Raw genomic sequence first — 12,242 nt, 5'->3', positions numbered from 1 at the left:
AATGGTAGTTACGCCGTTATCAATTGGAATTACTGGGTCGCTAGCTGAAATGTAACGCGATTTTTCTATTACATTAATATTTAGTTGGATTGTTTTGTAAATAGTTCATTTCATTATCGGTAAATAAAGACATTGAAGTGCATAATAAAACAGAACTATATAGGAAACACGTTTATAAAGCAAATTGCAACCATTGAAATTAATTAAACATTCAATACATTTCCATCAGAAAATTAAATCGATAACACTCAAACAGACCTTCATTTATGTTCCTATTATAATTTATATTATCATGTACATTTAAAGTTTTTATACTCTTTCTCATATCATTCTACCACAAAAATATCACTTACGTATGGATATGTATGTTAATGAGCTCTGAGAGAATGATTTGTAATATATTAATCATTAAGCACTAATTAAAAGAATTCTTCACCTTTAATTTAGATATAATTAATGTGTTAAATTTAACTCACCGTCTCCAAATCTCATATATTTGTTCCAAAATTCTGCCTGGATGGCTTTCAAAACACGTATTCTGTTTTCAAATTCTGATAAAGAGTTTCCAATCTGTTCTATTTCATTCGATATTCTTCTGTTGTACTCCATAATATCCGCAAGATGGGAATTACATTCTGTTTGGTTTTCAACGCCATCTACTGGAGTTTGAAACTGAACAACCTTTTCATTTAAAACGATATCTTCCACAGGTGTTTCACTATTATCCTCTGATTTATTCATCAGGTTTTTGATGTTGAAAAATCCGTCGATATATGTAGCTGACGAAATCAATGCAATGCAGACTATGACGCCATTCATTCTTGTAGTGTCCAGAATGTCATTGGTTTTCATTTGAGTGTTGATATTTAATTTTTCTAAATTACAAAATGCAAAGCCTTCCTATTCAAACTCAGCATCTGTTGTTATGAATGCATATTTTCTATTCAGGAAATCCAATAACCAGAACAATGAAATATACATCAAAAACCTAGTAACTTTCAATATTTCAAATAATTACAAATATAAACAAATAATAAAAAATAATGCAAAGTATAAAAGAACGCCTCGCAACGTTTCACTGTTTAAAACTATATATAAACATATATAGTACAATGAACTTATTTGTGTTTTGTTTTTAATATCGCTACATTAATTATGCTTAACATTAAATTTCATAAATAACAATTGTCGCTTAAGGCATCACATGTGTTGCCAAAATACCTAGCGATGAAATTAATTGAGCACCACTACGTACGTTTATCATCATCACTTTTTGAGAGCAATTATAAGTCATTAGTCATAAGTATGACACATATTTAAATTATCAATTAATCATGTATACATGTATCTATTTAAACTACGCATAAACAGGCAAATTAATAAGATAAAATGGTAAAACATTGAAACTAATAAAAAATAATTTCTCATATCAAAATTTACGTGATTCGAATATACATATCCTGCGACAAAAACTATCGACGTTTTCTCCATGAGAAGTACATTAAAATGAGTGCAAAATTGCTCTTCTGTATTTACATATCAGAGTTATCTGCCCTTGTAGGCGATCGATTGTGACATCATGTGTTTGCGAGCGTAACGTAATGTTTTTACAGAGAAAACAACGTGAATTGAAACCACAAAAAATGACGTGACGCTGGTTACCTTTCCGCAAGGGAGTAAACTCTGTAATATATTAACACGGGATACGAGGTACTATGCTATTGTAAGCGATAACAGTCATCCGTGGGAAACAGAAAACGTTCTGTTGGTGTTTTACTGAAAAAGAAGATAAAAAAGAGAAATTCCTAATGATACAATAAATGCTGTAAAGCGAAACGGGTATGTATCAATAATTCGTGCTGTCTTCTCGTCTGACCTAGTTTCTGGTGACTTTTTTCTATTCCTAAGCATTAAGATAGACATTCGTCGACGTCACTTCCTGTCTGACGCAGCAAACGTGACGGCAGTAGTGGAATGGGTCAATGGAAAACACACTAACTACTTTCTTCTATCGGTTCTGGAATAAGTGTGGATAGAAAAGTTTTACGTCCCATAAACAGCCAGGGTCATGTTAAGACGTTCCAGGTTTAATGATGAAGGAAAACCGGAGTACCCGGAGAAATTACAACCAACCAGCGATCAGTACATGTCAACGGTCCCACATGGGATTCAAACTCGCATCCCAGAGGTGGGGGGCTGGTGGTAATATGTCGGAACATCTTAACCACATGATTACAATGGCATCGAAAATAGGCTCTTCTCAATCGTCAATTGGCTTATGACTCATTCACATGACAATTCTGATCGCGAAAAAACACTTTTATGGGTTTCGCACCGGTGAACACAGGCGAGGTAAAAGAAAATATAATTTATTTTGTTATTTTTTTTTATAATTGATGATATGAAATGCATGAAGTGTTAGTATCTAATGATTCGAAAATAATCGTCATAGAATAATTCAAATTGCTTGGTAACGTTCCAAATGAGGTCGACAGGCGATCGATTCGACTTTGACATCTGATCATCACTGAAAATAATGGACACCTAGAGAATAACAACATGTGTTACATGAAGATATAAAACTTTTAGGCATTCTTCAATAACATATATATGTCCATCCATCCTTTTATGTGAATAAAGTATACTTTAATAACATAAATATTTCCGTCCTGTTATAACTGTTTGGTATACTTTACGAACATAAAAAAAAAAATTCCGTCATTTTTATCTGAATAAGGTATACTTCAGTAACATACATATGTCCGCCCTTTTACATAAATTAGGTATGCTTCAACAACATAAATATGTTCGTCCTGTTTTAACTGTTAGGTATACTTCACGAACATAAAAAATCCTCCCATACTTCACAGGGATATCCCGTGGTTCCTAGGGAAAAGATACCTGTCTTACACAGGGGGTTGTAAGACAGCTCACACGCGCTAGACAGTAACGTGACGTCATCAATACATGCGGCTTAACTGCGGCGCGCATTGTAGATGACGTCATCAATTTTGACGCATAACGTCATTCCTGCGATAATGTCGCGATGAAAAAGCTGGAAACCAAGTGGAGTTTCATCTTTTTTTCTACTAAGTTTGGGAGAAAAAAGAATCAAACATGAGTCTGTGAAGTGGACAGGGATATCTCAACCCTCGTGAAAGATTTTGGCCGGTCAACCCGAGGCTTAGAGTTTGGACGTCAACCCTCGGCAAGCCTGGGGTTGACCGGCCAAAATCTTTCACGAGGGTTGAGATATCCCTGTCCACTTCACAGATCCATGTAAGATTCTATTAGTCCGTCATTTTTACCTGAATAAGGTATACTTCAGTAACATACATATGTCCGTCCTTTTAAATAAATTAGACATACTTCAATATCAAAAATATGTCCGTCCTTTTAAATAATTAGCTATAATTCAATTACATAAATATGTTCGTCCTGTTACATACGATATATATTTTTTAATACTATAAATATGTCCGTCCTGTTAAAAGTGTTAGGTACAGAATGTGTATGGGTTTAGCAGTCTGCATTAGTTATAGTAAAGCAGCTGAGCATTTGGATGTGAGATAGCCGCAGTAATTGTTATCTTAACAAAATGTTTTCTTTTATGTTTTGACATTTTGCGAGAACTGCAAGATGAATGATAACATTTTCATCATATATTATTACCTACAATTTTTTGTTTTTGAGGTCAGCGTGTGAAACCTTCATTAGTAATTATAGAGTACTGACACATTGACAACATGGCAATATGCTTTAGTGCTTACGTCGGCATTTCAAAATTAACTCAAAATCTCACCTGATAATCCACTGATGACGCCAGTCCCGTAATAATTGTTAGCTTATTGATTATTCTTATATGATATGTATTGTAACATTGAAAACGAAAACTGAATTAATAAAGTTGCAGACAATTACTAAACGTCTCTGTCTTTAATGTATTAATTTGATATGTAGTTAACTACCCATTACCATCTATGACGTAAAAACTCATAAGTTTTCATTGAAATTTCGATATATTAGAAGTATCAGACTTTAAAAAAGATACGGTTTATGTATTATCACACTTGAATAGACGCAAATTTAAGCGAATTAGAAAAGTGTCAGTCACCGTTGCGTTAAATCAATTATATGATCAGTGGTTTGGCTTGTTATATTTATGTTCTATTAATAGCCAGGGCTATTCAAAGACGGCCTCTCGTGTAAAGCGCGAGGTACATGTTTTAGGAAACAGTTGCATAATGTTGTTGTGTCTTCTTGTATAGGGTAACATGCCGCATAATACACAAACATCACATTAAAGACGGTCTCATTATACTGACAACGGGCAAATCAGTCGTCCCACTCCATTCATGCTGAACCCAGAACCTCCCTCATAGGGACGAACGCGCTCAACGCCAGGCAGACATTGTAGAGAAAAAAATGTAGTCGCCTTTCATGTAGTGTAGTACGCACAACTACGCCCCAACTACAGATTTGTTTTACCACAGGTATGTCCTATCTAGAATAACATCAGCACAGTTTTTACAGTTCGTTATAGGACCGCAAAACGAAAAGCATATCGATGGCTCACCCCTTTTATGTATTTAATCGCTAGATCTGCCTTTCGTATCTTGGCTTGTTTAACATTTCTCATTTTGCATAATTCGCCACCTTTATCAAACTTAACCCTTGGCTTAATTTGTGACTATATTTCAAAAACTTTTTTTCTTTGAATTATTGAGTTTTGAAAGAAATGCGTGATTCAGAAAAGTAAAACAAGAGTGTGATTGGGTGAAACTAAACATAAAACTAAAAATTAAGTATTTCTTCACAAAGGTTTTAATTCATTATTTTCACAATGAAAATTATACAAAATAATAACAATCATTTCATGAAAATTATATGTAACACAATGGGTAACAATGAAACGTCACGAACAAACAAGATAACAACTATCTCACATCAAACGATTGAAATGGCAAAACAGCAAACAATGCAATCAAAAATAAAAATAAAAGTTTTAGGTTGCATAGATATGTTCATTCGTTGTTGTCATTACAATTTGCCTGTTATATATGCATTGAATACTTTCTCACGGTAGCTAGATTCGAAGCATTGGGAATAAAAAGTGGTAGCGACTACAATTGACTGATCGCCCGGTGTAATATAGCTCGCCTCGTGCTCACAAACGCACGTATTTCTATTCAATGTCGGAGCAAACATCGTATCACACACAATACAAAATGCAAAGTCACATGCGGTTTGATTGACAGCTGGCGATCCATCAATGGTGACATGGACATTGCAGAGACATTAAGCTATCTACTGAAAGTATTAATATCATTTTGAAGCGATACAACTAATAATGTTTGGCAATGATGAACTCGCTAATCTACTTGAAAATTAATATATATATATATTTATTATGCATAAAATGCAGAAAGCAAAAAACTCAAAAAAGAATTACCGCAAAACTAAGTACGTTTTCAGTATTTTGCTAAATAGAAAAGCTGTAGGGTGTTATTTTTTCGTATTATATTGATAATGAAGTTAAAAAATATTTTTTCCAAAGCTGAACATAATTTTAAGAGCATTCCATATATTTACCGTCTTATCCGGAAACCTGTCTATTTCGACAAATATGATGACATATTCATTTTCATCGACAGTAATAAATTTTTTTATTCCGGATACCTTGATATACTGGCCAAATATGCGGTTAAAATCCGGTATAGACAAGTTACGCCTTAAACGAAGAGTAATCGGTCTTTGCATATTACAGAGTTACCTCCCTTCCTGCTAGGTATCCATAGTGATGTCATTATTTTGTGAGAGAAACTCACGTCGTTTTCTCGTCGTTGAAAAGTATGACGTTACGCTCGCAAACACATGAGGTCATAATCAATACTTACCCGCAAGGGCAGATAACTCTGTAATTAAACAAGGACGGAATTAGGTGTGGCCACATACATGTCTATGTCACAAACAACATTCAGAGGCCAAAGATAAAAAAAAATCATTGTTCCTTTCGTTATAGTATGATTTCCTTCATAATACATGGCTTACATGTGAAACTGCCAGTATACTATTAAAATCAACTTCATTTTAACCGCAGCCGATCATTTTAATTACATATAGAATAAATTCTAATTTAGAACAACATCTGCCACGGATATGCTGGGTTCTGTTAGCTTGTTACGCTACAATTGTCTGATATTAATTACCAAATTACTGACCGAAACTCAAAATGGATACCACACTATCTTTTATAAAATTAAAAATACTTCTCTGACATATCTTATGAATACATTGGATTTTACTGAAGATCTGAAGATCGCCCCTAACAACATTGGTAAATGTACCACAAACTCATGGAATTGATACGTTCATATATGAATATGCCTATAAACTTGTATGTCGATAACCCGGGTACGGGTCAGGTACTAAAATTTAGGAACCCGGGGACACATCTGTTTGATGTGTAAGTAAAAATATTGTCTGACATCACATTTTCTACTGAAAACACAGTAAACATGATTAATATAGGCTTCAAATAGCATCCGATATGATAAAAAATGCGAGAGTGACAAATTATTCAAATCAGTTTTACCAGGAACGAAAATGAAATAAAACTAACACAAATGGCAAAACTGACATGTAATTAAAAGCAATTATACGAGGAACGAAAGTGAAATACAGCAAACAAAATTGGCAAAATTGGCAAATTATTAATTTCAGTTTTGCAAGGAACAATAGTAGAAAAAGGTAACAAAAATGGCAAAATTGACACCTTACATGTATATTCAGATCGCGTTTACAAGGTATTGGAATGTATGAAAATTGATTAGTAATATAAATGGGTTAATTACAACAACAAACAGTTAAAATTGATATTGTAAGGACATTATTTGTTTCTGGCATCACACTTAAGATCAACAAATAAAGGAACTAAAGGTCAAAATGAGACATTGTAAGGAAATCATTGCATGTTTTGACATCAGAATTATGATCCATAAATATTTTGAACTACATTTATATGCACGATATCATAACAGACGTACAACTTTAACATTTCAAAAGTGATGCTAGTTCAAGTGATCTAATTAATATATAGATTACGTATGAGATTTTTTCTTCTGTCTAAGCATACCGGAACATAATGCAAATTCTTATGGAAACATAAAACATAAAACACCGAATATGTTGTTATTCAAGTTCACAAAGTATCGCACGTGTTTATAGGTGCATTAGAATTATTATCACAACTTAATTTACCTGAACTATCCGATTCAATTGATTCAACTGAAGAATAATACGTCAAAATCCGCGTCCATTTACGGCGAATATAACACTATATTCTTTAGACATTGTTTACCCTCTATGTATTCGCAACAATCGATTTAGGTCTTAACTTATTAAACACCAAACCCCCCGGAGACTCTCGCACATTTGAACTATCGCAATTCAAAAGATGGAGAAGAACATTATGATTTTTATAATGTATTAAAACGAAAATGAGTTAATGAAAGCAAACCATTTGACAATGGGAAGATATATTGATAGGAGAAGAAGATTAAAATCAAATTATATCTAAAAGTTTAGAATTTAATAACATATAGTTAATGCTTAGCTTGGTTTGATAAGGCATGTGACTGCCGAACACATAGTATGGATACATTATGAATTCATACACATAACTTCCATAAGCTTAGCACTGGATAATATATGAGAGAACTAATAGAAGTAAGGAAGACGTATGGTTATGTAATGCAAATAATTACACATAACAAAACAAAAGTGTTCAATTAAAGTGGATGGAAGAATAAAAATACAACCGTCATTTGATTAACATAATAACTCACTGAGTTATGAAATGGTAGTGAATGAGAAATTATTAGGACAAAACACACGACTTGGTGAAGCCAATATCTTGGTGGAACTCCAGATGAACGAGATTTACTCTTCCTATAGTAAAGCGAAAACCATTCTTACTTTTGATGAGATTGTTTCTTTCTCATTAAAAAGAAATTGTTCAATGGTTTAATTGCTCATTTGTTAAAATCAATGAAGATAGTTCCAGTCCTGATAACTATACGAGAACGGCATTAATTTTAAAAATTAAAAGCGTCACTTAATGCTTGGGTTGTAATTAAAGCGCATTATTTGTAGGTCAACATAAGAAATAATAAATATGTTATTTAGAAATTGATATTTATCCATTTTTCGACTTTGGAAAATCCATCTTAATTAAAATAATGTAAACGTACGAGGTGTTATTCTAATCTATAACAAATTGAAAATTAAATTAATTTGATGTTGTAATTAAAAGGCATTATATGTTTGTCAACATTATTTTCGTGTTCATTTATGTCCTATCTAGAAATACATATATATATATTTTCTATTTGGCAGCTTTGGAAAATTAATCCTAATTGTAATAATGAAAACGTATAGGTGGTATACTAATCTATAACAAATTAAGCTAATTCAATATTGTAAACATATCTTTTTTTCGGAATTATAATTTAGCACCTTGGTAAATTGACATAGGTAAAAATTAATTGCGAGTTTCAATGCATATGAAGTGTTTGTTCTAGCGTCACTCTAGCAAAGTCATACCAGAGAAAATATGTTGTAAGGGCATTTTCACAACCATGTGTAATATGATTGTATTTCTAAACACATTTATATTGTAGTACATCCATATTAACTGGAAGTACGATAGTATATTTTGATACGTATACATTCATATTGTAGCACGTCGATATTTGACGTCAGGAATACCAACATACATTCCATACATGATATGGATATTATGTGATATAGAAAACAGTGGGCCATGTTCCTTTTCCTTTTTTTAAAGAACTCGAATTAGGACAATTATTCCTCTAGTCCTCTAGTAGACTCGATGTAACCGAAGTGGTACAAACCTGAGTTCTAGGAAATCGTTCCAAATTTTAAGGCGTTTGAAATTAATTCCTCCATTTTTAATCAACTAGTGGCACATGCAGATATAACGTTTTTGCGCAAAGGTCGATTTTTCGTTTTGAGGATATGCTAATCCTTTCGCGCAGTTATGTCGATGGCACAACTGTAAATCGGCCGTTTTTGTCTTGCTCTGTAGTAAACTCAGGCGTCAAAAAGTTTACTCCAGAGTAATGTTCTTTTTCTACTTTAGGTGAAGAGGATCCTCCTGAAGAAGATGTAGGAGATGTTGACCTTGGTGAGGTTGAAATAGGAGATGTTGACCTTGGTGATCTTGTGTTTCCATTGTGTTCCTTGTTTCTTAGTCGAACTGACCGCGTCCTGTTCCATCGTTGTTTGTGAGGTATAGCCGCCATACTGCTCGGTTGAACAACATATCTGAAAAAATAATCTCAAATAATTTATTTAGTCTTCTACGATGATAATACATATCAGAAATCCATATTGGTATAGGGATTATTTTACACTGTTTAGTTGCTAATATTTGTGGGAAATTTAATTTCGCTAAATTCGAGTGGGTTCGATTTCGCTTATTTCGCGGATCCATCCTAATCTGCGAAATTCAATACACCGCAAATATTATCAAAATTATGGTTTCATATATTACATTTTGTCGTAAGAATGATGTTTTAAAACGGCTAAAAGATAATGTGTAATACTACGTGTATACAGTAGTGAATGCTTTTTTTGAATAATGATGAATTAATAACTTTTTGCATATTCGAATTATGTGACGAACACTATCAAAATAATAATTACAGAATTTGAAGTTTTCTCGTATCAAAATTTTCTAGAATGTCTATTGTTAGTGATGTAACTTATTAATACATACACAATATCGCCTACTCTCAGTTTCCTCTTTGGTGTTGGATTCAAGATGACGTAGGATATGTCATCATCCTTAGTGTCTTCTTCAGCTGTTAATTAGAGTATACATAAATAAATTACGACATAATTAGGAATTTTAGCTTATATCGTTCGACTGATGTAACTTATTATAAATCAAGTTTCATTGCTTTTTTTCCAAATTAATGATTTCTATGCTTTCACACTAAAGATGGGGTTTCGATTGATTGACATTTGGAAACATAATCTGTTGGAAGATTAATGAAAACATGTGTAAACTTCTAATTTACGGTATGTTTTCTAGCATTACCAATAATTATATTTGTTACGATTTTAATCTTTCTTTCCATTTCAAAACTAGTGATTAGGGGCCCTACAAAGCTGACTAAATGGTAATGGTTCTCTATCAAACACCACAGCAGACGAATTTGTAATTTTCTCCAGAAAAAAACCCTTACTCGTTCCACACTATCATAACCATTGGAAATTTGAGATTTATATTTCATATCAAACTGAAAATACAAAAAATGATTAATTGCGTACCGAAATTAATCCGTATAACGTAGCATCACGTGGAATGAAGTACTGATTGCGCATGCACCAAAAGCAAACAAATTATCTATCATTATTTTTGTGTTAATCAGACATAAATTGACATGAGTAATAACCAGTTATTATTAAAACAGATGAATATCATGTACGGTCAGTCGGCGGTGGTGCATCTTTAAACAAACATATAATATTTAATACATAAATACCATAATCATCTGCATCCATTCCGAGGCTCTGTAAACGGTTCCTGACAAGGTCGCTCATGTCACTACTCTGCATATGGTTGCCCATAAACGGTCCTTTGGGTAGAGATGGCCGGCTGTGGGCCTCCATCAGACCATTCCTTTTACTGCCTTCATTATTATTCACTCCAACCTAAAACAAAAAATACGACTTTTGAACACTAGTTTTTTGTTGAATTTTCATGATGACGAATCAATAATTGCATACATATGTACTACATGTGCATCATTTCCCTCATCCTCGATATTCCAGGGATTCCGATCACTTAAGATCTGTACACCCCTGGACTATCTCATAGTGAAATTGAAGGCAGCTCAGCGGAAAACATTTGACCAATCACAGGCTAGCAAATATTTCCTTTGAAGACTACAGAGAGAGCGACGCCTAACATCAAAGTCACACAGTCAACCACAGTGTACCGTTATACGGCTCTTTTGATGTACATCAAATGACTAAATTACCTGTTCTATTCTGTTGCCTCCAGTTTTACTATGAGATAGTCCAGGGGTTTAGAGATCGTAAGTGATCGGAACTCCTGGAGTATCGAGGATGCATTACCCTATTAAATTTCAAAATAATCTGCTATATTTAGGCCATGCATTTCGTAAAAGGACCTCTTTCACGAACAATGAAAATTTTCCCGCGAACCAATTTTATTAAAAATAAATTGTTATATGTAGCAACATTAATGCAAACGTTTAAAAAATCCAAAAAGTAACTGGGGTCTATGCTATGGCTAAATTAAAATGGCCCTGTAGATATGTAATTCAGGGTTCCCTTTTTGATCCAAAACGTTATCAAAAAGGTATCAAAATCGTGTTTTATCGTAAAAGAGGTCCTTTCTATTCAACCAGTTGTGGGCAGACACACAGACAAACAAACAAAACAGACTGATACACATACGAACAGCCGTATATAGTGATTACTATATGGCAGCCAGTTCGGGGATGCGGGGACCTGCCAATGGTCAACAACAATGATTATCTATATGTACTGATGTAGTTTTCGACTACTGCATTTTTCCCAAAGTTCGCGGTAGAAAAAATTCTCGATTTACAGTATGGAACTGACTCGCAGGAGCTCATTCAGCGAATTATCTTTGTAGCCTTTGAAACTGTAACTTTGATAAATTTCAGGAATTTAGATGAACCTGCGAATTTAGCGAGATTAAAACCCCTTAGAGATATAAACAATTATTTAGTTATTTATCTGGGGTTAATTGTACACATTTCTCAGTTAAACTCTATGCAAAAAATGGTTTTTAACATGTCATATAAGTATTGAAGCTAAATAGATATTGGAATTATTAACAGATAAATTATCTTACGTCTTCTGACGTCTCGGGTATTGATTTTTCTGTTCTATAAATAGCAATAGGGATTTCTCCAGTTGTAGTTGCCATGCCTTGATAAAGTTCTTCAAACGTCCGATATCGTGCGAGAGTCATGTTTTTAACACGAATCTGAAAAAAAAATGAAAATAATATTATAATTTTAATAAACGCATTATAACAAACGTGATTAAGATTTCATAAAGATACTTACTAATATTTGAATCATAACAATACCATTGTTAATATAAGTTATATATAATGTTGTGCTTGTGAATATAACTATGTAATTGTAAATATA

At 33.2% G+C, this 12,242-nt stretch overlaps 1 protein-coding gene across 5 annotated transcripts in view; it reads right to left on the bottom strand.

Moving 5' to 3' along the window:
* Positions 1 to 4,806: 4,806 nt before the first annotated feature.
* The window catches only part of LOC138309392 (potassium channel subfamily T member 2-like), a 61,355-nt gene continuing 53,919 nt past the window's right edge, over positions 4,807 to 12,242 (bottom strand). For all 5 annotated transcript variants that reach the window (XM_069250582.1, XM_069250584.1, XM_069250583.1 and 2 more), the window contains 4 exons: positions 11,939 to 12,073; positions 10,575 to 10,743; positions 9,803 to 9,887; positions 4,807 to 9,348 (listed from right to left, as the gene is read on the bottom strand). In XM_069250582.1, coding sequence (XP_069106683.1) covers positions 9,060 to 9,348; positions 9,803 to 9,887; positions 10,575 to 10,743; positions 11,939 to 12,073 — 678 coding nt within the window. In that variant the 3' untranslated portion in view covers positions 4,807 to 9,059. The remainder of the gene's footprint in view (positions 9,349 to 9,802; positions 9,888 to 10,574; positions 10,744 to 11,938; positions 12,074 to 12,242) is intronic.

The sequence above is a fragment of the Argopecten irradians genome, chromosome 15, assembly GCF_041381155.1.
Source record: "Argopecten irradians isolate NY chromosome 15, Ai_NY, whole genome shotgun sequence".
NCBI classification, from domain to species: domain Eukaryota; kingdom Metazoa; phylum Mollusca; class Bivalvia; order Pectinida; family Pectinidae; genus Argopecten; species Argopecten irradians.
The sequence above is the reverse complement of the archived record's forward strand: the minus strand, read 5'-3'. Positions and strand labels throughout refer to the sequence as shown.